Source organism: Sapajus apella, unplaced genomic scaffold (genome assembly GCF_009761245.1).
Source record: "Sapajus apella isolate SASKATOON/1434 unplaced genomic scaffold, GSC_monkey_1.0 scaffold4, whole genome shotgun sequence".
In the NCBI taxonomy this organism is placed as follows: domain Eukaryota; kingdom Metazoa; phylum Chordata; class Mammalia; order Primates; family Cebidae; genus Sapajus; species Sapajus apella.
The window spans coordinates 21,286,131-21,313,936 of NW_022436944.1; the positions used below are offsets into that span (position 1 = coordinate 21,286,131).

Consider the following 27,806-nt stretch of genomic DNA (forward strand, 5'->3'; position numbering starts at 1 on the left):
TTATAATTTTTCACGGGTGCTTTAGCTCTGGGAATGCTGACACAAAGCCATTATTATTATTATTATTTCCAATTTCATCTCTCTTTTCCAAGAAGGCATACCACAATCTTCATATAGGTCACTTTAGATCATGATGGATTTACTTTCACTTAATCAGGCATAAAACCATATTTTCTACTTGAGTTTTAAATCATAAGGGTAAAGCTGTAGGCCGACTCTATTCACAGTTAACCACCCTCAAAACAGAAGTGAATGTGAAACCACAGATATTTTATTGAAACATATCTGAAGATAAAAATATAGCTCAAGCTTCACAGATATAGGACTTCTGAGCTGAGAGGTCAGTTGGTAGATAGCTGGAGTTATTGTAAAAAGGGTTAATGACTTTTCTGTGCAGCTGCAAATTATTTTACTTGCTCCTATTTCAGGACATCCCAGACATATTGCCTACCCTAAGCACCAGACTGGACACACTGGGAAACAGCCTGGCCACATGGGCTCCCAGGCCTTCTACCCAGGACGTCAGCATGGCTACCTAGTCTCACCAGCTCGCCCAGCTGGCATTCCTGTTCAAAATCAGCCAGGTAGACCTGCAGGGGTACCATGGATGCCAGCACCACCACCACTATTAAATGGTCCACCCGGATTGGAATACTTAAGTCAGGTAATTTCAAATACATAAAATACTCAGAAAAAAAAAAAAACAAAACAACTCTTGTTTCCAGTTTACTAACCATAGTAATTATAGTTTAAGTAATTACTTATTTATTTACTGTTTATTAATTCTGAAATGGTAAATAACACATTCTGTCAACAAATCACTAGTTCTTTTGGGTTCGGTTCATTTTAAAATAAAAATAAGAATGTCACAGGTAATTCTTTTCTATGATCTTGAATATAATGTGATAACAATCCAAAGTAAACATTTATTAAGCACTATTTTCTAGGTTTTATTCTAAGCATAATACATGTATTACCTCACTTAATCCTTACGGAATCTCTATGATGTACAAGCACTATAATTATCACCACCTTACACAAGAGGAAACAGAGGTCCAGAGCAGTTATATAACTTACCTGGATTAAAAACCTAATGAACTGGGGCTGGTACCTTGATTCTGGATTCTGTGCTTTTTAATTCCAATGCTGACTAATTGTCTTGACATTTAAAAGAGATGTACTAAAGTTTAGAGTTAAGTTTTAGTAAGTAGTACCAAAAATGACTTCATATTTTTGTGTGGAATTTGACTCATCTTTTTCTTACAATTAGTAAAATTATATTTTTTGATGCTTTTTTTCTTTGGAAGACCCAATTTTACAAATGTCAACAATAAGGAAAAAAAAAGTCCTGAGCTTTGCTGTACTACATAATAGCTTACCTCAGCAAAGTGAGGTTTAATAATTTGTTTTGTCTTAGAGATCAGGTTGGTAACATAGAAATGTAAAATTTTATATCTCTAATCTATAAACAAGCATTTCTATGATAATCAGAGTTTTCCGTAAACAAATTGTCTCTCTTGTACTCTCTATAATAACTTAATTTCCCACAATGTACTTGCACAGCGAATATTATAAGAGTGTTTACTAGTTCATATTTCTCCAAGAAATGCCCTACAGAGCTTTTTAAAATCAGTCTAAAAAAATATATAGAAGAAATTACTACTTACTGCAATATGATTATGTGAAGTAGACATAAAATGAATAACTGAGACTTATGGAAAAAAACTTATTTAGGGCCAGGCGCGGTGGCTCAAGGCTGTAATCCCAGCACTTTGGGAGGCCGAGGCGGGTGGATCACGAGGTCAAGAGATCGAGACCATCCTGGCCAACATGGTGAAACCCCGTCTCTACTAAAAATACAAAAAATTAGCTGGGCATGGTGGCACGTGCCTGTAATCCCAGCTACTCAAGAGGCTGAGGCAGGAGAATTGCCTGAACCCAGGAGATGGAGGTTGCGGTGGCCGGAAATGCGCCATTTCACTCCAGCCTGGGTAAAAAAAGAGAGACACTGTCTCAAAAAAAAAAAAAAAACAAAACTTATTTAAATTGATAAAATAATGTCTTTATATTTTTAAACCTCATTTAGAAAGAACATTGTTTTCTAACTTTTATAAGGATTTTACTATATTTGTTTATTTTACCTAAATTTATAACATTCATAGTGAATACTTTCAATAAACATATAGCATTTTTAATTAAAAATATGTTAACTTTAGTTTTACAATAAAAAGTAACAAATTTTTAGTAAAATTTGATAATGATAGTTGATAACTGATCATATGCAGTATTAAACAATAAAATATGAGTATTAATTGGTTTTCTATAAAACATTTGACATACAACTTAATTTTCTTTTTGCTATAATAGATAGATACGATACTGATTCATCAGCAAATTGAACCTGTGGAAGGTATGTATTAATTGTATTTCTCATATTTCTAAAAAGAGAAGAAGTTTATGCAAATAAAGATACATCAAAAACTATAAATATAGCATTCTGAATGATGTGGAATGGCAAACCTGATTATTTACGAATGTCTGTCTTCACAGTAATGAAATCCGTAGTCTATTTCTGAATATTAAGAGTCAAATGGTAAAATACAATTGGCCCTTCCTATCCATGGGTTCCACCTGTGTGAATTCAATCACTCAAGGATCAAAAATATAGTTTTAGAAAGTGTACCTGTACTGAGGATATACAGACTTCTTTTTCCTTGTCACTATTTCCTAAAAAGTTCAATATAACAAACTCTTGACATAGCATTTACCTTGTCTTTGTGTATTATAAGTAATCTAGAGATGATTTAAGTAATACAGGAGGAGGTTCATAAGTTATATGCAAACCCCACGCCATTTTATATCAGGGACTTGAGCGGACTAGGATTTTGGTATTCACAGACGGTCCTAGAACCAATCTCCCATGGATACGGTGGGATGACTGCACTATTATGATAAGATCTTCCCTAATGTTATAAACTTTAACGTAGAAGGAATATAGCCAAGATTTACTTTTGCTCCCTTCTCCTTCTACAAATAACTAACGGATTCAATCACTTTACCTGACTTCTAGCATTTCAGCTCTTTTCTCTCCAGTTTGTTATCACCTTGAGAATGGCACAGAGCCACATCCAATATTTTCGTTACCTTGTACATTTCCAAGTGAGTAAACTTTTAGAATTTGGATGGGAGTGTTTTGGAAAATTGTTGTTCCTGCCCACAGTTTCTCTTGGGAGTTCAGATAAACGCCTTTTCCTGATCAACTCTAAATAGCATTGCTTTTCATTATTCCTATGATACTTGGAGCATCATCTAAAAATAGATAGATATTATAATATCTTAAGGTAGTTTCAATAATTTTAACATAAAGGCGACTAATTTTATTTTCATTTATAGTCTTACTCCGTTTTGAAAGTAATAATAAGTATGAAATCAAGAACAGCTTTGGGCAGAGGATTTATTTTGCAGCAGAAGATAGTCATTTCTGTAGCCGAAATTGCTGTGGGCCATCTAGACCTTTTACCTTGAGGATTATTGATAATCTGGGTCGAGAAGTCATAACTCTGGAAAGACCACTAAGATGTAACAGTTGTTGTTGCCCCTGCTGCCTTCAGGAGGTATGTGAGCAATTACTAGAGCCTTTTGTAAAGTAGTTCAGCAAGAATGTCCATCCTTTCATTGAACCTGTATAATCAGATGAGATTTAAAGGAAAATGGCTCCATCAGCTGTATGTTTGGCCTTCCAAATCAATTGTATAAGAAGGAAGGCAAATAAACAACAGGGGATGGTTAGCCTCATGTCCCGCAGCAGTCTGCCTTGTGGGGTTGAGCAATGGTCAGAGATGAGAATTCTTGATATTCAAGGAAAGGTCAGATAGGCACCGTTTTCAAATCATTTTTTTAGAAATGATTGTAAAAGACATGGTCAAAACCAGCCGAGTTGCACCATTGAAAATATCCTAAAATAGCATTCTGGGATCATAGGGACAAAAAGAAGGAAGGAAAGAACAGATGTGTGCATCTCATAATTTTGGCCAACCTACTAAGGGACAAACCTAGGACAAAGTTTTATCTCCTATGTTTTTCATTTCTCCTTTTCAAAATAAAAACTTATATATCTGTGTCATCTGCAGTAGGGATAGCCTAAATGGGAGTATGTTCAGCTGTGTAGAGACCAGATGTCTCTGTTTTTATATTACATGGCAGCCTACTCCTAGAAATTATGAATTTCAGGGAAGACACTAGGGTTCAGAGATGTTATAGAAAAGTTGGTCATTTCCAGGATCCCACTGGCCCAACACCATATCTGCCTGGGTAACTTAGCCTTCCATACAGGTTGCTGTGAGAACATAATACAGTTAGAGATAAAGGCATATAGTTATTAAAGTCTAATACTGCACTTATTTTGAGAGGATAAATGAAGTTACTTATAATGAATTGGTTTGTTTTCCATGCCATTTAGGTTAGGTATAAATATATATTTATAAGAATATCTGAGGAAAAACTGAGAGTTTGATGGGAAATGCTTTATAATTTGAATATCACATTAACATGCATTACACTATTTGATCTTTTAAAAAATTTCTAGGAAGTCCTTACTTGCAATGTCTGGCACTTATGAAATGGTCAGTAAATGAGAGCCATTATTAGATAGGTTTATGATGATTTATTACAGTTACACATATTCTCTTACTTTTGTAGATAGAAATCCAAGCTCCTCCTGGTGTACCAATAGGTTATGTTACTCAGACCTGGTACCCATATCTAAAAAAGTTTGCAATTCAAAATCAGAAAGGAGAGGATGTACTAAAAATGAGTGGTCCATGTATTATGTGCAGCTGTTGTGGTGGAGATGTTGATTTTGAGGTAAGAGATGTAATAATGTTTACGGGATTTGCTTTCCTAATATAAGAATATAATTTTGCAGAATTTTATGAATGCCTTAAATTAGTATTATGTACTGATGTCTCAATAGCAAGATAATGTTCCCATACATTTAACTTTGATCAGAGTGGAGGTTATTACTGTCTAAAGGTCAGTATTGATAATGATAAATGGATAAAAAGAGAAGCAGAGCTCTGTAGTCAAATAAAAATAAGCAAATCATCTAACACTAAAACATGTTGGTTTCTGTGTGGTCACACTATATATTATCCATTATAAATAAAACTTTAATCTCATCATCTAAGTGTGATTAGCAAAGCATATGGATCCTTCCTTAATCTGAAATATAGCCTGCCAGTGCTCCAGGCCATGTCCAGAAGGTCTGACATCTTTGAGTTCCTACAAAAAGCCCAATTATGCAAAGATAGTTTTGAGAAAGTCAGTGTAATATGTATTACCCAATAGTACTTCTCTGTGGTCCCTTCTTTAACCCTGTATTAAATTAGGTCATTGGAAACCATAATATATCTCTATATTTAATTCCTGCATGAATTTCATTACAGCAGTTCTCCAACAGATAGCCTAGGCTTATAATCAAATTATTTAGTTGCAAATGTTTATCAGAAGATTTTATAACTTAATCTTGATTTCCTGATTCTCTTAGAAAAACAGACAATTTGGTAAACTGGGCCCATAGTTCTACAGAATGAGGAAAAAATAATCCTAAAGTTGAATAGGGCTACCTCACTTATGATTAGATGTGGGAACTCTGACAGTGTCCCCATATCTTCCTAAGGTTTTGCACTATCCGGTTTCATTCTCTTGCGTCCTTTCTTCTCTAATAATATAGTTTTTAATTCCTCTATTAAAATTTAGTTACATAAAAATGAATTCTTCCCTTTTTCAACTTCATAATCTGATGACAGAGATGGGCAACTCTAAGAAAACACATGTGTTGTAGAGACTTTAAAATGCTTTTTTAAAGGGATACATATATATTTATAAAATATATGATTATATATAGTGTATGCTTATATACTATGCATATGTGCATGTGGGTATATATGGGTGTGTGGGTATGGGAACATGTAATGCGGATGTACAGGAACCTTATGTAGGGATATATATAATAATAGCTCTCTTTTTATGCACATAAAAATCCAGACAAGTGAAAGATTATTTCTTCTTCTAGGAATGATATTAATAAAAGTCTAATTGGAATGTAATGTATTCCTACGAAATGAATAAAACACTAAAAAATTGTGAAACATTCATATTTAATACTAAAATATTAGATTTCATTCAGCAGCTCTTCAGTTCTCTATGTCTACAGATACCAGATTCTAAGAGTAACTAATAGTCATATGATTAGAGAAGGCAAAAAAAAAAAAATGCATATAGTAAATTTTATACAAATGCTGAGTTTGTAATTTAAAAGTACCTTTTCAGTAACTATTCATAAATTGTATGCTTTGAATTATGTAGCTGTTCTAGTATCTTACACATTATCTTAATATAGTCTTTTGGTATTTACCTAGTTCTATGTGCTAGTGGCCTGTTCACATTTTTCGCATTTACATTGCAAATAAATATATAGTTTTCTTTTTAGACTATCTTTACCAACTATTAGTATTAAATTTACAGATTTATAAATTTTATGCTAATATGATACTCTACAATTCTTTTTTAAACTCATACGTCTGATACCAAATATGTGGATATTTTTTTCCCATATCAACCAATTCTCCTTCTCTACAGACATCAACTGGGTTCCCTACAATTCAAGTTTAATTCTGACACTCACTCACCTGGAGTTAATGCAGACACCACAAGTTAAGGTCTCACAAAACTATTTCCTATTTCAAACTCCAACCACAAATGCAAGACCTCCTGTACACCTAACCAACTGTCTATAAATTAGGGTTCTGACAACCTCCTCCACAGGTTTGACAATTTGTTAAAACTATTTACAAAATTTAGGAACACACTTTATTTATGTTTCCTATAAAGGATACAAATGGATAGCCAGATGAATAGGTTAATAGAATGAGTTCTGGAAAGGTCCCGAGCAAAATGGGATCTGTCCCAGTGGGACTGGGGTAACCCTCCTTCATGGCACGTGAGTTCACCAATCCAGAAAGTCTCTGAACCTGTTGTTTAGAGTTCTTAGAAAGCTTCATTATGTAGGCATGATTGATTTAAGCCATTGGCTATTGGTAAATAACTCCAGCTGCAGCCTTACTGTCATCTGTGGAGGATGGAGAAAGGACTGAATGATTCAATCCTCTAAGCATTGCTTGGTTTTCCTGGTGTCCAGCCTGATACTAAAGCTATCAGGAATCCCAACCACCAGTCATTTTAGTAAACAAAAGATTTATTGCTCAGAAGATTCTAAGGATTTTGAAGCTGTATGTCAGGAATCTGGGACAAAGACCGAATATTAAAACAAGACTCAGGCCAGGCCTGTAATCCCAGCACTCTGGGAGGCTGAGGTGGGTGGATTACGAGGTCAAGAGATTGAGACCATTCCGGCTAACATGGTAAACCCTGTCTCTACTAAAAATACAAAAATTAGTTGGGCATGGTGGCGCCCACCTGTAGTCCCAGCTACTCGGGAGGCTAAGGCAGGAGAATCGCTTGAGCCCATGAGGCAGAGGTTGCAGTAAGCCGATATTGTACCACTGACTTCAGCCTGGCACAGAGCAAGACTCCATCTCAAAAAAAAAAAAAGACTCTCCTATCACCCCTATCACTTAGAAAGTTATGAGAGTTTTTAAAATTCTGTGTCAGGAAACAGGAAATAAAACCTAAATGTATACTTCTTACGATGTTATAAATACCAACATATTACTTCCAAAGGTTGAAGTAATTTTACTATATTTTTTGTTTTGTTTTTAAAATGTCATACAGAATTTAGCTAAAACTATCTAGACTTTATAACTTTTTCATAAAAATTATCTAGACTTTATAATGACCTGTATATGTAGCTCATTATTTATATTTCTAATCCTCCGTTAAAATTTTATTTTCTACTCCTTGTGTAAATTTGGTGAATTTTTAAATTTCTTGTTATAGCAATCAAGATGGAGAAATATTTGTTAAATCTAGTAATAGGTTTATGGTAGCTAGCAAGTTACCTTCAGCATTTTTTACTTTGTAAATATTTCAAAATTCAAATACATTTTTAAACAAAAATATAAAGTTTTCATTATTAGTCTCAAATGCTTAGATGATATATGTTCACTATGGATATGTAGTAACAGAGGGTAGCTAGGCCATGCTTTTCTAGTGACTATTTACCTGAGACCAAGAGCCAGACCAAACCACTTACTCATATGTAAGGTCACTGCCCATGTTATAGCTGCTAATATTCCATAGGTCAAACATGCCACAAGGCAGAGCCTAATTATGAAGAAAGAGGAAAATGCTTCAGGTTACAATGGGAGGGAAAATGAATATTTGATGAAGAGTAATGCATAGCAATCACAATTTTATATTAGACATTTATTTCACTTTTTTAAAAGATCCTACTCACCAACACTCAAAATGAATCAATTGTTTTTAGTTTCCTCACATTTATCTAGCTGGTTACAACCAGAGGCAATGGATTCAAAAGGTGTTGCTGACATATGTGACCTGTATAAGTAGGTCATTATTTATATTTCTAAACCTGTGTTCAAGTTTGAAATGACATTCCTGACTTGGGTTGACATAACTCTTACATGTAGTTTGGTGAATGTTAGCTACATGCTACATTCAGCCACTACCTGCACACCTGGCTAGGTGTTTTTGTCTGAGCACACTGCTTTCAACTCTATATGATGACCCTTAGCTTTCTTCGGCAGAATTTTTACAATTTTTTTTTTTTTTTTACAAAAATAGAAAAGTTTTATATTGGAGATCTTTTCTACCTATTCTTTTTTTATTCTTCATACCCCACTAGTTATCTGGTCTTGCCCACACCCTCGGCTTGAGGCATCCCATCAAGTTACTTATCGGTTGCTTTTCTTCACTCAAAACTGTCAGTCTTTTTTTCTAGGTTCTTAGCATTTTATGTTTTCCTACTGACAGTGGGTGGTAGTGAGGCCTCTCTTCATATTTAAATATTCAGCTGTGTATACTCTCTGTGCTTCTCTAAAAAGCAGAAGTCTAATAGGAGTTTCGTTTAATTCCTTCCTGATGGCTTCTAGAAATTATATTAAAGAAACTTTTCAAATTTATATCCTTTTCAGCTTAAATTTTGTTTTGGGTCAACTGAAATAAATAAGACATATATTAACGTCTATCTTAATATAAAATAGAAAATGGTTAAAATTTCAGTAAAACCACTTTTATATAAGTTTTCTATACAATAGAACCATATATAACTATGACTATATAGGAGCCTATGTGTATCTAACATCACATATTTATATATCCATAATTATGTATGATGCATAAATGTAATATAATAATTGCTTTATTTTACTCCAACTTTAAAAGTACTTTTGCTACAAGTTTCCTAGAAACGTTTAAGATTTTTTTTTCTTTTTTGCCATTTAGATTACATCTCTTGATGAACAAATTGTGGTTGGCAGGATTTCTAAGCACTGGACTGGGATTTTAAGAGAGGCATTTACAGATGCTGACAACTTTGGGATCCATTTCCCTAGAAACCTTGATGTTAAAATGAAAGCCGTGCTGATTGGTGCCTGTTTCCTCATTGTAAGTCTATTCCTGCTAATCTTGGTTACAGATGGCTTCTCTAGGAGCATTCTGAAATAATTCATTATACATTTTAAGATTACCATTTAAAATGTAAAGGTTTTATAAAATGTTCCTATTTAATCCCAGCTCTGGAATTTTATAGGTGATTAGTTTATGTCTGAAGAGTCTACATACTTTGAAATGGCAAGAGAATAACTTTATATTCTAGGGAGAACTTCTGGTTTGAGGGAGGGTTATTAAAAAATCAAATATGTTATTAGGAGAAAAATGTAAAGCTAGTCTTACATGGTATAAAACTCAGTGAAACACAGAAGTTTCATCCTGACTCATTAAATTAAGACGTCCAACATGGGATTATAAAGTACATTAAGAGTATACATTCAATCAAGCCTCTAGACCTATCAATTTATAGGAAATACATAGGGTAAAGCAGTGATTCTGAATGTCTCTTTATGTTAGAATTATCTAGAAACTTTTTAAAAACTCTCAAGTATCAGGCTATTCCCCACTTCAACTAAACTAGAAGCTCAGAGTCAGAAATTTGTATAGTGCCCCAGCTAATACGAATATGCAGCCAAAGTTGAGGTTTATAGAAACAGAGCAATGGTCTTCAACCTTAGCTACACACTAGAAACACTTGGGTAACTTTCAAACTCCTCACATCCAGATTGCATCCAAATTTATTAAACCAAATTCTCTGGAGTTAGGACAAAGTCTTCAAGCTGTTTAAAGCTCCCAGGTGATTCCGATATGCAATCAAGGTTTGAGATGCCAGATATCTTAAACATGAGTTTGGTGATGTAATCAGAAAACCTTAACAGATAATGTACAGCAAAAAGGACCCAGCTCTTTCAACAAATAAGTGGCAATGAAAATAACAGAATAAAGATTAAACAGGGGAGGCTGAAGAAGATGGCTGAATGGAAGGCTCTCGAATTATCGCCACTCTAAATTGAACAACTGTCCACATAACAAAAAGCAATTTCCTAAGAACTAAAAATCAGTCATGATCATTGTACCTGGTTTAAAGATTATATTAAGAAAAGAGGCACTGAGGAGGGTAGGAAAGACAAATTGCCTAACCCCCTCCTCTTTTATACCTGGCAGTGGATACCTGGTGGAGAGAGATAATCTGTATGTTGGAGGAGGGAGAACACAGTGATTGTGGGACTTTGCATTGGAACTCTGTGCTTCCCTGTCATAGCAGAAAGTAACATGAGGCATGGCACCCATGGAGACAGCATTTAAACTAGTCTTAGCCAGAGGGGCATTGCCCATCCCAGCATTCAGGACCTGAGTTCTGGCAAACCTTGCTACCATGAACTAAAGTGCTCTGTGGTTCTAAATAAACTTGAAAAGCACTCTAAGCCACAAGAACCACAATTCCAAGGCAAGTCCCTGTGCTGTGCTGTGCTGGACATGGAACCACTGGATTTATGGTGCATGTAACCTTGTGAGACACCAGCCAGGGCAGCCAAAGGAGTGCTTGCATTACCCCTCCCCCAATTCCAGGCAGCACAGCTAGCCCCTCCAGTAGAGACTCCCTCCCTCTGTATGAGAAGAGGGGAGGAGACAGTAAAGAGGTCTTTTTCTTGCAACTTGGGTCTTTTTCTACCATTCAACTACAGTAGAATAGGGCACTACTCACCTACAGTAGAATAGGACACTAAACAGAGTCCTGAGGGCCCTATTACAACCCTAGCACCCAGATAATGTTTCTAAACACACTGCAGATCAGAAGGGAACACCCTGCCTTGAAGGGAAGGACCCAGTCCTGCTAGGACTTATCACCTGCTGACTAAAGGACCCTTGGGTCCTAATGTCTGTCTTATTGGTAGCCAGGTAGTACTTGCCATGGGCGTTAGGGAAGACTGAGATATGCTTGCTTCAGGTGCACCCAGCACATTCCCAGCTGTGGTGGATATAGGGAGATAACTCTCCTACTTGAGGAAAGGAAAGGGAAGAAGAGAGAAGGTTTTGCATTGCAGCTTGTATACCAGCTTGGCCACAGTGGGAGAGAATACCAAGTGGGCTCTAGAGTCCATGATTCCAGGCTGTGGCTCCTGGATGGCATTTATGGACCTATACTGGACCAGAGGGAAGCCCATTGCCATGAAGGGAGATATTCAGGACTGGCATAATTTACCACAAGCTGACTGAAAGGCCCTTGGGCCTTGAGTGAACATCAGTGGTAGCTAGGTAGTACTTAACATCAGTGGTAGCTAAACAGTGTGTGTTGTGGGCCTGGGTTGGTGGTGGCCAAGGGGAAAGACACTTTTTCTTAAGAAAATGGGAGGAAAGAATGGGAAGAATTTTGCCTTGCAACTCAGGTTCTAGCTCAGCCACAGAATCGAGCATCAAGTAGATCCCCAAGGTTCCCAACTGCAGGCCAAGGCTCCTAGACAGCATCTGTGGACCTACCCAGGACTAGGGGGGAACTTGATGCCCTGAAAGGAAGAATACAAGCCTGACTGGATTTGATACTTGCCAATAGTAGAGCTCTTGGGACTTGAGTAAACATAGGTAGTAGCCAGGTAGTGGTCACTGCAGAACTTAGACAAGAACTAATGCTGTGCTGGCTTTGGGTCTGATTCAGTGCAGTTCCAGTGGTGGTGGTCACAGGTGTTTTGTGTCACCCTTCCCCCCAGATCTAGGCAGCTCAGCACAGAGAGACTCCCCTTGTTGGGGGAAAGTCAGGGAAGAGAACAAGAGTCTGCCTGTTATTGCAGATATTGCTTCTGGATCTTAATACTGCCAAGGGATTACCTCTGTGAGTCTTGAAGAGCCACAGAATTACTGGGCTTGGGGTATCCACTAAAGTATATATGACGGCAGTAATGAAAAACTTAGATCAAACACCCAAGTCCTTTTGAATGCCTAGAAAGCCTTCCCAAGAAGGATAGGTACAAACAAGCCCAGAATGCAAAGACTGCAATAAACACCTAACTCTTCAATGCCCAAACACAAATTAACATCCACAAACATCAAGACCATCTAGGAAAACATGACCTCACCAAATGAACTAAATAAGGCACCAGGGGCCTATCACAGAGAGACACAGATATGTGAACTTATGGACAGCAAATTCATAATAGTTGCTTTGAGGACACTCAACAAAATATAAGTTAACTTAGAGGAGAAATTCTGAATCCTATCAGATAACTTTAACAAATAGATTGAAATAGCTAAAAAGAATCAAGCAGAAATTCTGGAGTTGAATAATGCAATTGGTGTATTGAAAAAGGCATCAGGATCTCTAAACAGTAGAGCTGATGTAGCAGAAGAATGATCAGTGGGCTTGAAGACAGGATATTTGAAAATACAGTCAGAGGAGACAAAAAATACAAATAAAAATCAGTGAAGCTTGCCTAAAAGTTCAAATTAGAAAATAGCCTCAAAAGGGCAAATCTAAGAGTTATTTGTACTAAAGAGGAAGTAGAGAAAGAGACAAGGGTAGAAAGTTTATTCAAGGGGATATTAACAGAGAACTCTCCACACCTAGAGAAATATATAAATATTTAAATACAGGAAGGTTATAGAACTCCAGTCATATTTAATCCAAAGAAAACTACCTTAAGGCATTTAATACTCAAACTCCCAAATGTTGATGATAAAGAAAGCTTCCTAAAAGCAAGAGGAAGAAAAAAAAAAAACCCAAATAAAAGCAAGCTCCAGTACATCAGGCAGCAGACTTCTCAGACCAGAAGAGAGTGGCTTTACATATTTAAAGTGCTAAAGAAAAGAAACCTTTTATCATAGAGTAGCATATCTAACAAAATTATCTTTCAAACATGAAGAAGAAATAAAGACTTTTCCAGGTAAACAAAAGCTGAGGAATTTCATTAATACTAAACCTGTCCTACAGGAAATGCTAAAGGGAGTTCTTCAATCTGAAAGTATATGTTAACAAGCAACAAGAAATTATCTGAAGGTATAAAACTCACTAGTAATAGTAAGTACACAGATAAACACAGAGTATTATAACACTGTGATTGTAGTGTGCAAACTAGTCAGATGTTAAGTAGATGATGAACCTATTAAAAATAAAAACCACAACAACTTTAAGCCATAGACGGTATAATAACATATAAATAGAAACAACAACAATTTGAAAGTGGGAGGGTGAAATTAAAGTGTAGAGTTTTTAGTACTTTTCTCTTTGTTTATGCAATCAGTGTTAGGTGTCCATGAGTTTAAAATAGTGGGTTGTAAGATATTGTCTGCCAGCCTTAGAGTAATCCGAAATCAAGAACATAGAAAAGATATATACAAAATCAAAAGCAAGAAATTAAAACACGCCACCAGAGAAAATCACTTTCTCTAAAAGAGAACAACAAGAAGGAAGGAAAGAAGGAAGAGAAGATCACAAAAAAACCAGAAAACAAGTAACAAAATGTCAGTAGTAAGTCTTTACTTATCATTAATGACATTGAATATAAATGGACTAAACTCTCCAATCAAAAGACATAGGATGATTTAATGGAGAAAAAAAACAAAATGAAAACAAGACCCAATAATCTGTTTCCCTCAAGAAATACACTTCACCTATAAAGACACACATAGATTGAAAATAGAAATTGAAAAAAATTCCGTGAAAATGAAGAGCAGGAGTAGCTATACTTATATTATACAATATAGATTTCAAGACAAAAACTATAAAAATAGACAACAAAATCATTATGTAATGATGCAAGGGTCAATTTTGCAAGAAGATATAACAATTGTAAATATATATGCACTCAATACTGGAGCACCCAGTAATAGAGAGCAAATATTATTAGAGGCAAAGGGAGAGATAGACCCCAATACAATAACAGATGTAGACTATTTCAACACCCTACTTTCAGCATTGGACAGACCTTCCAGACTGATAATCAACAACAACAACAACAACAAAAAACCCACATCAAATTGGATCTGCACTATAAACCAAATGGACCCAATAGATATTTACAGACCATTTCATCCAATGGTTACAGATTACACATTTGTCTCCTTAGCATATGGCTCATTCTCAAGGATAAACTATGTTAGGCCACAAAAAAGTATTAAAGATTATTTAAAAAATGAAATTATATTAAATATCTTCTCTGACCACAATGGAATGGAACTAGAAATCAATAAGAGGAACTTTGGAAACTATATAAACACGTGGAAATTAAACAACATGCTTGTAAATTACTAGTGGGTAATAAAGAAACCAAGAAGGCAATTGAAAAGTTAATTGAAACAAATGATAATGGAAACAGAACATGCGAAAAGCTATGGGATACAGCAAAAGCAGTACTAAGAAGAATGTTTATAGAATTAAGCACCCATATCAAAAAAAGGTAGATAAAGTTCAAATAATCTAACAATGAATCTTAAAGCGTTAGAAAATCAAGAGCAAATCAAAATCAGAATTAGTTGGAGAAAAGAAATAAAGTTCAGACCAAAAAGAACCTGAAATTTTAAAAATATAAAAGATCAACAAAGTAAAAATTGTTTTTTGGAGAGAGAAACAAAATCAACAAACCTTTAGCCTGATCAACTAAGAAAACAGAAAAGACCCAAATAAATAACATCAGAGATGAAAAAGGAGACACTTTAATTGATACTGCAGAAATTCAAAGGATCATTAAAGATGACTTTCACCAACTATATGCCAATAAATTGGAAAACCTAAAAGAAATGGATAAATTCCTAGACACATATTATCTACCAAGATCGAACCATGAAGAAATCTAAAACCTCAATAGACAATAAGTAATGAGATCAAAGCTGTAGTAAAAAGTCACCTAGCAAAGAAAAGCTTAGGAACTGATGGCTTCAGTGCTGAATTTTACCAAACATTTAAAGAATAAATACCATCCTACTCAAGCTACTGAAAAATAGAGTGGGAGGGAAAACATGCAAACTTATTCTGTGAAGCTAGTATTACCATGATACCAAATCCAAACAAAGTCATATTTAAAAATAACTACAGGTTCATATCCCTGATGAACAGTGATCCAAAAATCCTTAACAAAATACTAGCAAGTCAAATTCAACAATACATCAAAAAGATTATTCATCATGACTGAGTGGGATTTATCTCAGAGAAACAAAAATGGTCCAACATACGTTTTGGATATAGCCACTTATCAGATACATGGTTTGCAAATATTTTCCCCAGTCCCTGGGCTGTCTCCTCATTGTGTTCATTGCTTCCTTTGCTGTGTGCAGAAGCTTATTAACTTGAGGCCATTCCCTTTGTCTCTTTTTGTTTTTGCTGTCTGTGCTTTTTAAGTCATACCAAATAAATCATTTCTCAAGCCAATGTCCTGGAGAATTTTTTTCTAGTTGTTTTACAATTTCAGGTTTTACATTTAAGTCTTTAATCCATTTAAATTTGACTCTTGTATATGGTGTTTAATAAGGGTCAGATTCCATTCTTCTGCATGTATATTTAGTCTTCAAAACACTATTATTTAAGGTTACTGTCCTTTCCTCATTGTGTGGTAGTGGTACCTTTGTCAAAAATCAATTGATTGTAAATGTTTGGGTTTATTTCTGGGCTTTCTATTCTGTTTCATTGGTCAGTGTGTCTGCTTCTATGCCAGTACCAAGCTGTTTTGATTACTATATCTTTATAATAAATTTTGATATCAGGTAGTGTGACGCCTCCTGCGTTGTTTCTGTTGCTAAAGATTGCTTGGCTGCTTGGGGTCTTTTGCGATTCCATACAAATATTAGGATTTGTTTTTCTATATCTGTGAAAAATTCATTGGTATTTTGAGAGGGATTACATTGAATCTGTAGTTCCCTTTCAGTAATATGGACATCTTGGCAATATTAATTATTCTAATCCAGAAACACAGAATATCTTTCTATTTATTTGTGTCTTCTTTGGTTTCATTCATCAGTGTCTTATAGTTTTCAGTGTACAGATTGTTCACCTTTTTGGTTAAACGTATTCCTTAGTACTTACTACTTTTTGATGATGTTGTAAATGGAACTTTTTTCTTAATTCATTGTACATGGAATGAATTCTAGTTACAAGAAGAGTTATATTACTAGAAAGGGACTGTAAAACATTAAATAAGAAAGATGAAAAAGGATGATTTCAAGGAGGATAAAAGTCACATTTACATAAATTATTGTAGGATTAATTAAGTTAATATGGTGTCAATAAATAGAATTATAGAATTTAATTTCTATAAAAATAGCTGAAGGTAGAGATCTTATCTGTAGACTTCCCTACATTTACTTATTATAGTTAGTTTTTCTTATTTAACAGACAATTAACTTTGTTTCATCAGATCCCTTAGCATTTCTACATCTGAGAATTGATCTCTGTTTGCTTTCTGAGAACTTATTTCTGTGTATTTTTTTTTTTTTTAATCTAGGACTACATGTTTTTTGAAGGAACTAGGAATTGATTGGAATGTCAGAGTGTCAGAGTGGATTAATGTAAGTCTCCTTAGAATATTTGAAGTCTGTATATTGACTGGGATTATCTAAAAGAAAAATTCAGTGTTTTTTTCTTTCTTTATTTAAATTACATATACTTGTGTGGGTTAAGCTGTGATGCTTGTAGCTCTGAGTATATAATTTTACTTTTCAAATTCAAAAATTTGTTTTATTTATCACTGGCTTATAAATGTTTTATACACTTTATTGGATTATTCTTTGTATATTTGGAGAAAATAATATAGGAAGTTTTAAATTGAGATACAAAACTTCCTTTAAAAGACTACTTGAATTATAGTCTGTGTTTCCAAAGCAAAAACTAAAGCCTAATTAAAGTAGTTTTAATGTATAATTATATTTTATTTTTTAAAACTAGTTATAAATTATTTTATATGTAAATTAATATGCAAATATTAATATTAATATACTCATTAAACAACTTAAAAATTGACACAATTTCAGTTTCTTTTACCATACTAAATACTTAATATACATATTCTCAAGTAAAAGTAAATGTGCTTTTTTTTTTTAATTTTCAGGAAAGCACACTATATTTGACTTATCCTATCAGCTAATCTAGTACTATAAATAAGATTTTTGTAATGACTACATGAAATATTAGCAATTTTTATGGTTTTCAGTGAATAAAGAAAGACATGACTCTGTGACCTTATCCAAAAGACAAACTTATTCGAAAATTTGGTATTGTTGTCACTTTTGAAGTTATTTATTACTACATGGAATGGTTAGCTCCTGTATTCTGTCATTCCTAGAATATGTTAGTTATAAGATTAATCAGGTGTAAATTAAATAAAAAATATGTGTATCTTTACAGAGCACACTTCATTAGTGGTCTTAGGTTATTTATGCCAAAAAATGAAATGCCTAAAGTAAAATTTATTGATATAATTTTTGCATATTTTATTTTTGTTATTAAAAAAACTGTGGATAATCCATTAAGGTGGCATTTTCGACCCTACACATTTACCTCCTATAAAATGACCTTTAAAAAGAGCACAGCAAAAAAAAATAATAATAATAACTAAATCATTATTGGAAATAAAAACAAAATGAAATTACTTTCTTATAAAAATAAATTAAATGATTTGTTTTTATTTGTTTTCAATTTTTAGGGATTTAATTTTCTCTTCTAATTTTAATTTTGTATATATTAAGGATCTATAAATTTTTAAGGAAAAATTCTACGGTAAGATATATATGAAAGTCTACATAAGTACACAGAGATGTTTTCATTCCTTTTACTAGTTGCATAGTATGTCATTAAGTAGCTGTGTCATAGCTTCTTCAAACAATTCCCTACAATTGGACTTTCATTTTCCTTGAAATTTTTTGCCATTCCATGTAAGTGTTCATGAATAAACAGGCATACATATTTTATATTTTTCCTAGTGCATATTTGGAAGCGATTTGAAAAGTGGAATATCTGTTCAAATTACCCTCCATAGAATTTATTTCTCTATGAATTCCCATCAGCAATTTAGAACAGTGTGCAGTTGCCCAGAGCCATTCAAGTATATATTATTCTATTTTTGTGTTGTGTCCGATATGTTATCCTGTCATAGTTTAAATTTTTGATTGTCTCACTTTCAATAAAATTCAGCATTAAAAAAAGGGGGAAGACATATAATATTTTGTAGTAAAATCTGTATCAGTGTTGGAAACTAGGATTTTCACCTATCAGAAACTTAAGGCATTTGTAATCTGTTTTGTAGGGAAGATTGAATTGAGAGAGGAAACAGCCAACCCACAGTTGACTTCATGCAAAAGAAAAGTGTGCTTAGGAAATATGGGCATCCTTTTCATCTTCAGCAAACTTTTCCAACAGCCACTCTCCCCATAAGTGTTATACCAGCAGAACTCTACCAAAGCCAATAGGCCCAAATGACAAATGTTGGATGAGAACATTAGTATGGCAGTGGGGCTACAGAAAAAGCAATATCTAGATGACTTCCCAGCAGCCTAAATAATTCATCAGATGCCATTTTCCAATGATGAAGTATATTCAGGACACTCACCTCTAGCATATGTTTAGTACAGACAGTGTGCCAAGTCAAGTGGAGGTATTTGTATTTGACTTTAGTTAGGCCAGTTAGAGAAGGGGAAGGCTTGCAAAGATGGCAGTCATGTAAATACAACCCAACATGAGGATTAGAGGTACTGACATTATTTCTTTTATAACCATATCTTACTTTCCTTTCTTCTCTCTCTGCATAGGAGTCCGGATCTTTGGCTAGACAAAATAAAACTATAACTGATCTATATGGTTCCTTCCTTCTTCTACTCTGCAAGAAAGACATCAGGAAAAATTTGCACACTATCTGTGGAACTCGTTTAAATTCAAATACTAGATAAATTTTTTTTGCATTAAATATTCACATAGAAAAATCATCAAACAACAACAATTATCAATTTAATTAATAAAATACTAGGAATTGCAAAAAAAAAGTCTTAATTTGAATCTTAGTGAGATTTGAGCGAATGGTGGTGTATTTGTTTCTGAAACAGACAGAAAAAAAGAACATTCTGATGTGCCAAATTTTAATAAAATTGAAAAATATGATGACCATATTTTAAAGTATGATGGAGGCACTGGAACAACAGATTGCATAAAGTAGATAGCTAACACAATAAACTAAGAGATAGGTTTTGGAAATTCTCCCAGAAGTAAGATTAAACGCTAAATATAAAGAAAAACACTAAGACCTAGAGAATAGATATATTAATTTCAAGTCATGCACAATAAGAATTCCAGAAGCAGAAATCAGATGAAGGCAAGAGAATATATTTTTAATGTAAAGAAAATTTATTTGCAATCAAGACAAAACAAAGTCTTGAAGTTAATGGATTTGCTATAAAGCAGACAAAAATGAATGAAAATGATACGCTTTTAATTTTTTTTTTTTTTTTCAAAAAAACAATCATTAGATGCCTAAAATATGGCAGATATTGTTAGGTAGTAATAGAATAGTTTCTGTGGCTTAACTTCCATAATATACCCATATTCTCGTTTACTGTTGTTTCTACCTCACCTAGAGCATTTAATCAAATTTAGCACACTTTAACAGCAGCATTTAAAAGAACCAAAGGATTTAGAACATAAAGATGGATTATATAAAAGTGTTTTTGTCCTTGCCGCCCATTTTCCCATACCCGCCTTTGAGTGGAGACCTTACCACTGCAGGAATTTTTTCATTCAGCATGATGTGACTTATACAGATATGGTGTCTTAGACTCATTCCTAACAATGGCTCACTTTGCCCATCTTTCTTACCTTGAAAAAGCAAAGGAAACGCATCACATCTCAGCACACCATTTTGCCCACCAACCTAAATCTTGGCTTCTAGATACTATTTTCCACTCAAAGCAACTGGGGTTGTTTTGAGAATAGTTGACCCCAGAATTTTGGTAGGGAAAAGTATAAGATAAGCTTTGCACAACTTGTAGAAAATCAAGGAGGTACTCAAGTATGGATGCTGACATGTCAAAAGGATAAAGGAAGGAATGTGAAAGGGCTCTCACCAACAAAATCAGGTATATTATTACCTTCTGAATAAAATAGGATACAGTAAGTCCATACAGATATTCTTATAAGTAAATAAATAAAGGTTGTATGAAGATAATGATATACATGGTTTCAATTTATTTTCCCCAAGATTCTTTTAATTTCAGAGGGAAAATGTGTAACATGTTAGTGTCTAGCAGCCAACTCTATTAAAGTAAATTTAAAATAAAATGATTAAAGTAGACATCATCAGTTATGGGATAAATTAAAATCAAGTACCACCTAATAGGATGCACTAAGACACAGCATCACATGGATCTTGATATATACAGGATAGAAGATAATAGAGTATTTTTTTTTTTTTTTTTTTTTTTTTTAATGCTTGATGTGCTTGCCTATCCTGTGGTAAACCTTTCGGCCTGCGAATTGTGTTTATCTAGTCCATGACTTGGCTTACTGTAAAGTATGTTGTACAGTTATCTTTGTTGCACCGCAGGCTTCATATTCTTCTAGTGATAACATCTGTTCAAGATGTAGGCTACTATGCCAGAGGGTTTTACTACATGTTTGCTCCTCGGAGATAATCTGTATCTTGCAGCATTCTTAGCTGTAATTCACTGTTCTTTCCACTCAATTATTGTTAGTTGGTGGTGGGAGATGGGGGACAGAATATTCCCTGGTGTTTTGGTTTAAGCCTCCCTCTTAAGCAGGCACACCCCAATTCAATGTAATACTGAAGTCACAGACTGTGGAGTCTTAGCCAACTTACTTCTTTAATCATGTCATCATGCAGCAAGCATTCGCTAAGAGGCCAGTGCTGGGTAAAAATCTGAGTTGTGTCTGGGTATGTTTATGTGAAAGGAGTTGTGGGATGGAGAAGAGAGAGTTGATAAAACTTTCAGGCAAAATATATTGAACAAGCAGACAAATCTAATGATTTTGGATAGAAACATATTAGAGTAAGAAAGTTCTGAGGAAGCTCCTTTCATGGCCCCTTCCTTAAGTGGCTTAGTCAGGAGAAACTACTTAAGAGTATTGTCTCTACTATTTTCCTAAAAGAGAAAGGACATCCTTTACACGGCCCTTCCTTCTCTCACCCCTCTGCTCCCACACCTTCGCTGGAAGTCAAGCATCCTTGTCCTGAGCGGCAAGGCAATGAGTGAGAAGTTTATTTTCCTGCTGTAGGAGGGCCTAAAACCCAAGATAGGAGAAGTTTGGGTGCTTGCCTCATGCTAGGACCTTGTGTCACTCTGGGGTGGTTGTGACAGTGAATGGAGGATCAGTGGGTATCCCTGACTGGGGGTAACATTGAGGAGGAGGAGTTGTGATGGTTGGGGTATGGAGCTGTGTTGTGTCTTGCGAAGGAATTTCTGGGTACACAGATCAGTGGGGAAGGGGGAGAATAAAGAGGAATGGAAAGAAAAAGGCTAAGACATGTGACTGCCTGACCTGATCACCTCTTGGGAGGAGACTTGGGAATGGGGGAAAGTGAAAGTGTAGACTGGAGACAAGGTTGAGGATAGGAACAAAAAAGAACACATAGGCAGTTAAACTGCAGAAAATCACTGTGTGGACTCTTGGCATCTAGTTAATTAGCATCTCTCTACAACTTAGATTGTAGTTTTAGCTGAGTTTGGACTCAAAAGGAGCTATTATAACTGTAATTAGAAAAAGCTCAATAGAGAATTGCTGCCATAATTTAAAGATAGAATGATTTAAAATGGTTCTGGGCACAATTAAGTGCTGCTGATGCTGTGAAGTGCCAGAAGAGTGCACAGAAGTTCTCTCTAAGTCCTGCCCTAATCCTGCCCTTGTTATTACCCACCATGCAATGGCTGCCTGACTTTCCTAGAAGCTTCCTGCACCTGGCCCTATCTCTTTCAAGCTCTGTGTTTCTCCCTGTGCCTTAATTTTCCTCAATTTTCAATAATATAGTTGTCATTGATAATAGTATCTACCTGTATTAGTCTGTGTGGCTCCAAAAAGTACCTTAGGCTGGGTAATTTATAAAGAAAAAAAGGATTACTGTATTTGGTTTCCTTTTAGTCATGCTAATCTCTCTAGCAAGTGGTAGCTCTACAGCCCTCTTTTATTCCTCTTCTGAAAATGCTTTTTCCTTCTCTCTACATGGCTAGGCTGCAAAATTTTATGCTTTGCCTCCATTTTAAATATAAATTTCAATCTTAAGTCATTTATTTGCTCCCACATCTAAGCATAGGCTATTAGAAGCAGCCAGGATAAATCTTGAATGCTTTGCTGCTTAGAAATTTCTTTCACTAGATACCCTTAGTCATCATTCTTAAGTTCAGCCTTCCACAAAGTCCAGGGACATGGACGCAATGCAGCTAAGTTCTTTTCTAAGGCATAACAAGGGCGACCTTTGCTCCAGTTCCCAATAAATTCCTTTCCAATTAAAAACTGTCACTGTTTGTATTTCCATCAGCATTTTGGTCACGGTCACTTACTAAGTCCCTAAGGAGTTCCAATCTTTCCCTTGTCTTTCTGTCTCCTTAGCAGCACTCCAAACTCTTGCCCCTTCCTTTTCCGTGTGACATGCTAATTCCCTTCACCTTTCATCTTGATTGTAAGCTTCCTGAGGCCTCACTAGAAGCAGATGCTGGCACTATGTTTCATGTGTATCCTGCAGAACCATGAGCCAAACAAATTTCCTTTTTTAAATAAATTACTCAGCCTCAGATATTCTTTTATAGCAATGCAAAATAAATTAATATACTACCTCATAAGGTCAGTATGAAGATTTAGTGATCTAATGCAGGTCCAGGGACATGAGAAGTTTACTGTGGTAGTACAAACATAGAAAATAATAAGGGCTGTGTGTTGGTAAAGATCAATAGTTTTTAAAACACAGGAAGGTGGCTCAAAGCCAATGTGGAATGTTTGGGCTAAATTAAATTTCTGTTTTGCAACTTTTAATGCAATTTAAAACCATTCTGAAGCCCACAATGAATATTATCCTCTCGGAAGAGAAAATAAGTCTTTATGCAAGATGCCAAACTAAGGAATGATTCTCATCTTGTAGAAGTGTAGACTAGCATCTGGGCTACAGACTGTATTTTGTTACCCTCATGGTATCAAAATGTGGAAGCTGTTTTCTGAGGGGAGTAACATGTCATACCATAAAACCAGATGAAACATAGCTGAACAATATAGGATTTGAACTCAGTATTTATAAGGTGGGAGGGCTATAGAATGATAAGCAAAACGCAGAGCTCTGAACTTACTGTTCCTGCAAACCAAGCACTGAAGTTATAAATTTTAAACTAATATTATTTCTCTGACTGAAAATATCCTGTTAATGACAGGTTATAAATTTACCTAATTTGCAAATCAACTAAATTTGGAAAACCAATGCTTGAAATCCACTTGCCTACTAATTGCAATTTGTTTCTGCCTGTGGTTTCTGGTCTGTTGTCATTAATATATTGAGGTTATTTTTGTCTGGCAGTGATAGAAAACAAACATTGCCTTATTTCTTTCTAAAATTGCATTTTCTTTTGAGAACCAGGTGCTAAGAAACATTTCAACTTTAATCACATATTACCAATAGACAGTAGTCATTCAGAGATAATCCAGAGAAATTATCTTTCAGATACACTTTACAGAGTAGATTGGATCATAGTCTACCATGCAACTTCTAAGTACATTTCTGTTAAATTGTACTGCCAGAATTTTCTCTCTGTTGTTTCTAATCACAAGCAGAAGTGGTTTTATTTGCAAAATCCTTTCCTTTGCAAATCTATTTTTTTGTGTGTGAAAAAGATGGTCACTCACATAAATGCATTTGTGGTATTTATTCCATTAGAACTGAGGGGGGATCCACTATAAAAACATAAAATTGATTGACTTAAAAGAGAGAAAGTTTATTATCAGTCATTTAATAAATACCTACAAAGATATTGCTCTGGGCCAGTGGTTTTGTTAGTTATAATGGTCTCAATAATTAACAGAATTATTATACTCAAGGTGCTTAAGAACAGGCATACATGTGGAAAGTGTTTTGATAGAGTTCAAGATATTATAGATGGTATTAGCAATGCTGAACTCAGTTTTAATGAAATTCTTCCTGTGGGTGGTGACTTTTATACTAAGACAGACAGTTTGCATGGCACAAGGGAATTGGCGAGAATACAGTTTCAGACAGAGGAAAGAATATGGACAGAAGTCACATTCGTCCTCTGCAATGAGGCTGGACCTTTAGTTTTCTATTACTGTGTGCATTGTGAGTGCTGGACAGGGATGGAGGTGAGACATGTGAAGGAAGGCTAGATTATGCCAGTACCTTGTTAGCCATGTTAAGAAGTTCACTCATTTTATCCATGCTGTTTCTCTTGACTGGACTGCCTTTCTTAGACCTTCCAACCATTCCTGAAAGATTAAACCAAGTGTTCCCTCCTCCATGTAGCTCTCTTTCAGCCTCCAAGAATTCTGATGGTGGGCTTTTCTGAAATTGTACCTTTTTCTTTAGCACCATGACTTGACTAATTGTTCTCTAGGAACTAGTATAGCTTCTACAGTTAGAGTTCTTTTTGAACATGGACAGTACCTTCTAGTGATTGAATATTCTTCATCAGCTAAAACTGTATACATGGTATATGGTGTAAAATTATTGAATTACCCATCTTTCAAATTTACAGGGTAAATTCATTCATATTGCAAATCTTGAAAGTTCTTAAGATTGTCAAAGTCCATTTGTATGAAGATATTGAGATTAGCACTTGTTTAAATAAAAAGTGAAGGTCATATTTTTAAAATGCATGCATTCTTTTAAATACATTGAGGATGAAGTTTACTGCTAATACTACTACTACTATATTATTAAATCATTTATTTATTTTCCAGTCTTTGGATGTAGGGACAAAGGCCAAGTTGTGGACCTGCCATTCTGCCTTGTCTTTCTTCCATAAAGATACACGTTTTATTTTTGTATAAATGGAACCAGAATTTAAAGACACATAAAAAGATAATTTAGTCCAGAATACTAGAATACTAGATTTTTACTACCACTGTCTAGTGTTTCATATCAACTTTAGCAATTAGCGTTTTTTTTTTTTTTTTTTTGGGTGGAGCCTCACTCTGTTACCCAGGCTGCAGTGCAATGATGCGGTTTTGGCTCACTGTAACCTCTGCCTCCCAGGTTCAAGCGATTCTCCTGCCTCAGCCTCCCAAGTAGCTAGGACTACAGGCATGTGCCACCACACCTGGCTAATTTTGTATTTTTGGTAGAGACGGGGTTTCTCCATGTTGGTCAGGCTGGTCTGGAACTCCCGACCTCAGGTAATCCACTTGCCTTGGCCTTCCAAAATGCTGGGATTATATGTGTGAGCCACTGCACCTGGCCACCAACTAGCTTTAATAAGTGTGTTCAAAGAATTCAGGTTCTTGTAGAAAATATTTTTAAATTAATATTTAATTAAAGTATTAAATAATATTTATCTGCTTTCTGTAACATTAATATATATATACTGCATCAACTGGTTTAAGAAAAAAATACAAATCACTCTTTGCAGGTGTAGAACTCAATTTGTTAGGGTAGATGTACCCTCACAATTAGAGAATCAAAGGGACCCATTTCATGTACTAGCCACACGCATTCAGTGTAATTCTGGCATCATGGGTAGGTTTTATAGAGACTTTAAAAAGTCAACTCCATAGTTTGGGTAAATGAAGATTAGTTAAAAGAATGCCTATCTTGACTTCCTTGGAAGTTCTTTATCTGACAATGAAATCAATAATCACCACCAATCCAATAGGTAGAAAAATCAGACACTTTCGTATATCATTTTGATGGATGGATGGATGGATGGATGGGAAGAAGTCAGGATGGATGGGAAGAAGGAAGGAAGGAAGGAAGAGACGAAACGGGGGAGACAGGAAGAAATAGGGAAAAAAATAGAATGTTCCTTTGATGGCAGAAAAGCTAATTAGAAGTAGAAGAATTGTTTGAATTAAAATAATTTCTCAGTTGGCAATCATAACCGTAATTTGATTCTAGCAAGAAAGCATTAGTAGTTTCTATAATCAGTAGTTGAAAGGTTGAGGAGTAAAAGTGTATTTATATTGTCTCAAAGCAGTACTCAATAAGATATTTGTTAATTTACAAAGAATAAACTGATAACTTTAATGCAGCACAAAATTTAACTCAGCTTTCTGTGATTATATAACAAAGATCCACTTTTCTCCAGTTTCAAATAATAGATTCTTCATCTTTATCTGAGCCCTCACCCTATCAGCACCTTTAACTCCATATTTTTAACATCAGTCTGTTCATGATGATGTATTATTTTAAATAGTACCAATTTTATCTTCGTGAACCTCACTTCTCTGAGTACTGACCAGCAGAGTCATTAACATCATATTTCTATGAAACATCTGTTTAAGGCGTCTACACTTTTTCTATCATACTCCCCAGAATTCTTTCAGCCTGGCCCATTGCCAAATTCTAAAGCTACTTTCACGTTTTTAGATACTTGTTAAGTGTAGCAGCCCACTTCCAGATACAGTTGCCATCCTCTTGTCTGCATGATACCCAAGCCACATCCAGTGTGGAAACCCCAAATAGTGGATGGTACCAAACTCTTTATATGACTTGCCACATAGTTACCAGAGTGAACATGTCCTTGTATGGTTTATGTCCTGGTATGTCTCTTGCACTTCTATGAATGTAGTTTCCTTTGGTCATCTTCTTCCTGAAGAGCCATGTTTGGATGGCATACTTTCTCCTTAACTTCTTTAACTCTTCTAGAAATGTGGCAGTAACTTCTTAATGGACAGATGCAGCCTCTTACTTGCAAATAAATGACTTGATGCCATTCATTTCAGGCGATCCCTTGCTGAAGTCTTCCTATAGGTTCAGTGCTTCCTGGTGCAACACAATGATTCTGTCTTAACTAAGCACTTATCATGCCCTGTGGCTGTAACTTTTATAGTTTGTGGTACAGCAACAAAACAAACACAAATTTATTTTCCCTTCCTTATAATTTCATGAATAGATATGTTCTTATTGTAGGTCTTATGGTGTGTACCTATATTATTTTTTTCCTTATAAGTCTAGAATTTTCACCTATTCACTTAAAGGAAGCACTTTATGTCTTCTCTTTATTGTATCTGTATTGCCAGGGGCACTACTCTTGCACTTTAGGGCCCTTATTAAGTAAAATAGGGGTTATTTGAACATAAACACTGTGCTACATGGCAGTGAAACTGATAATGAAAATGGACAAAATATTTTAATGTCCAAAATATT

At 35.0% G+C, this 27,806-nt stretch overlaps 1 protein-coding gene across 1 annotated transcript; it reads left to right on the plus strand.

The window, feature by feature from the left end:
• The first annotated feature begins 428 nt into the window (after nucleotides 1-428).
• LOC116540513 (phospholipid scramblase 2-like) lies at nucleotides 429-17,338 on the plus strand. Its single transcript, XM_032264053.1, has 6 exons — nucleotides 429-664; nucleotides 2,368-2,410; nucleotides 3,394-3,614; nucleotides 4,699-4,863; nucleotides 9,424-9,585; nucleotides 16,956-17,338. Exons 1-6 carry the CDS (start codon nucleotides 494-496, stop codon nucleotides 16,986-16,988), a joined length of 795 nt encoding a protein of 264 aa, XP_032119944.1. The 5' UTR covers nucleotides 429-493; the 3' UTR covers nucleotides 16,989-17,338.
• The last annotated feature ends 10,468 nt before the right edge of the window (nucleotides 17,339-27,806 follow it).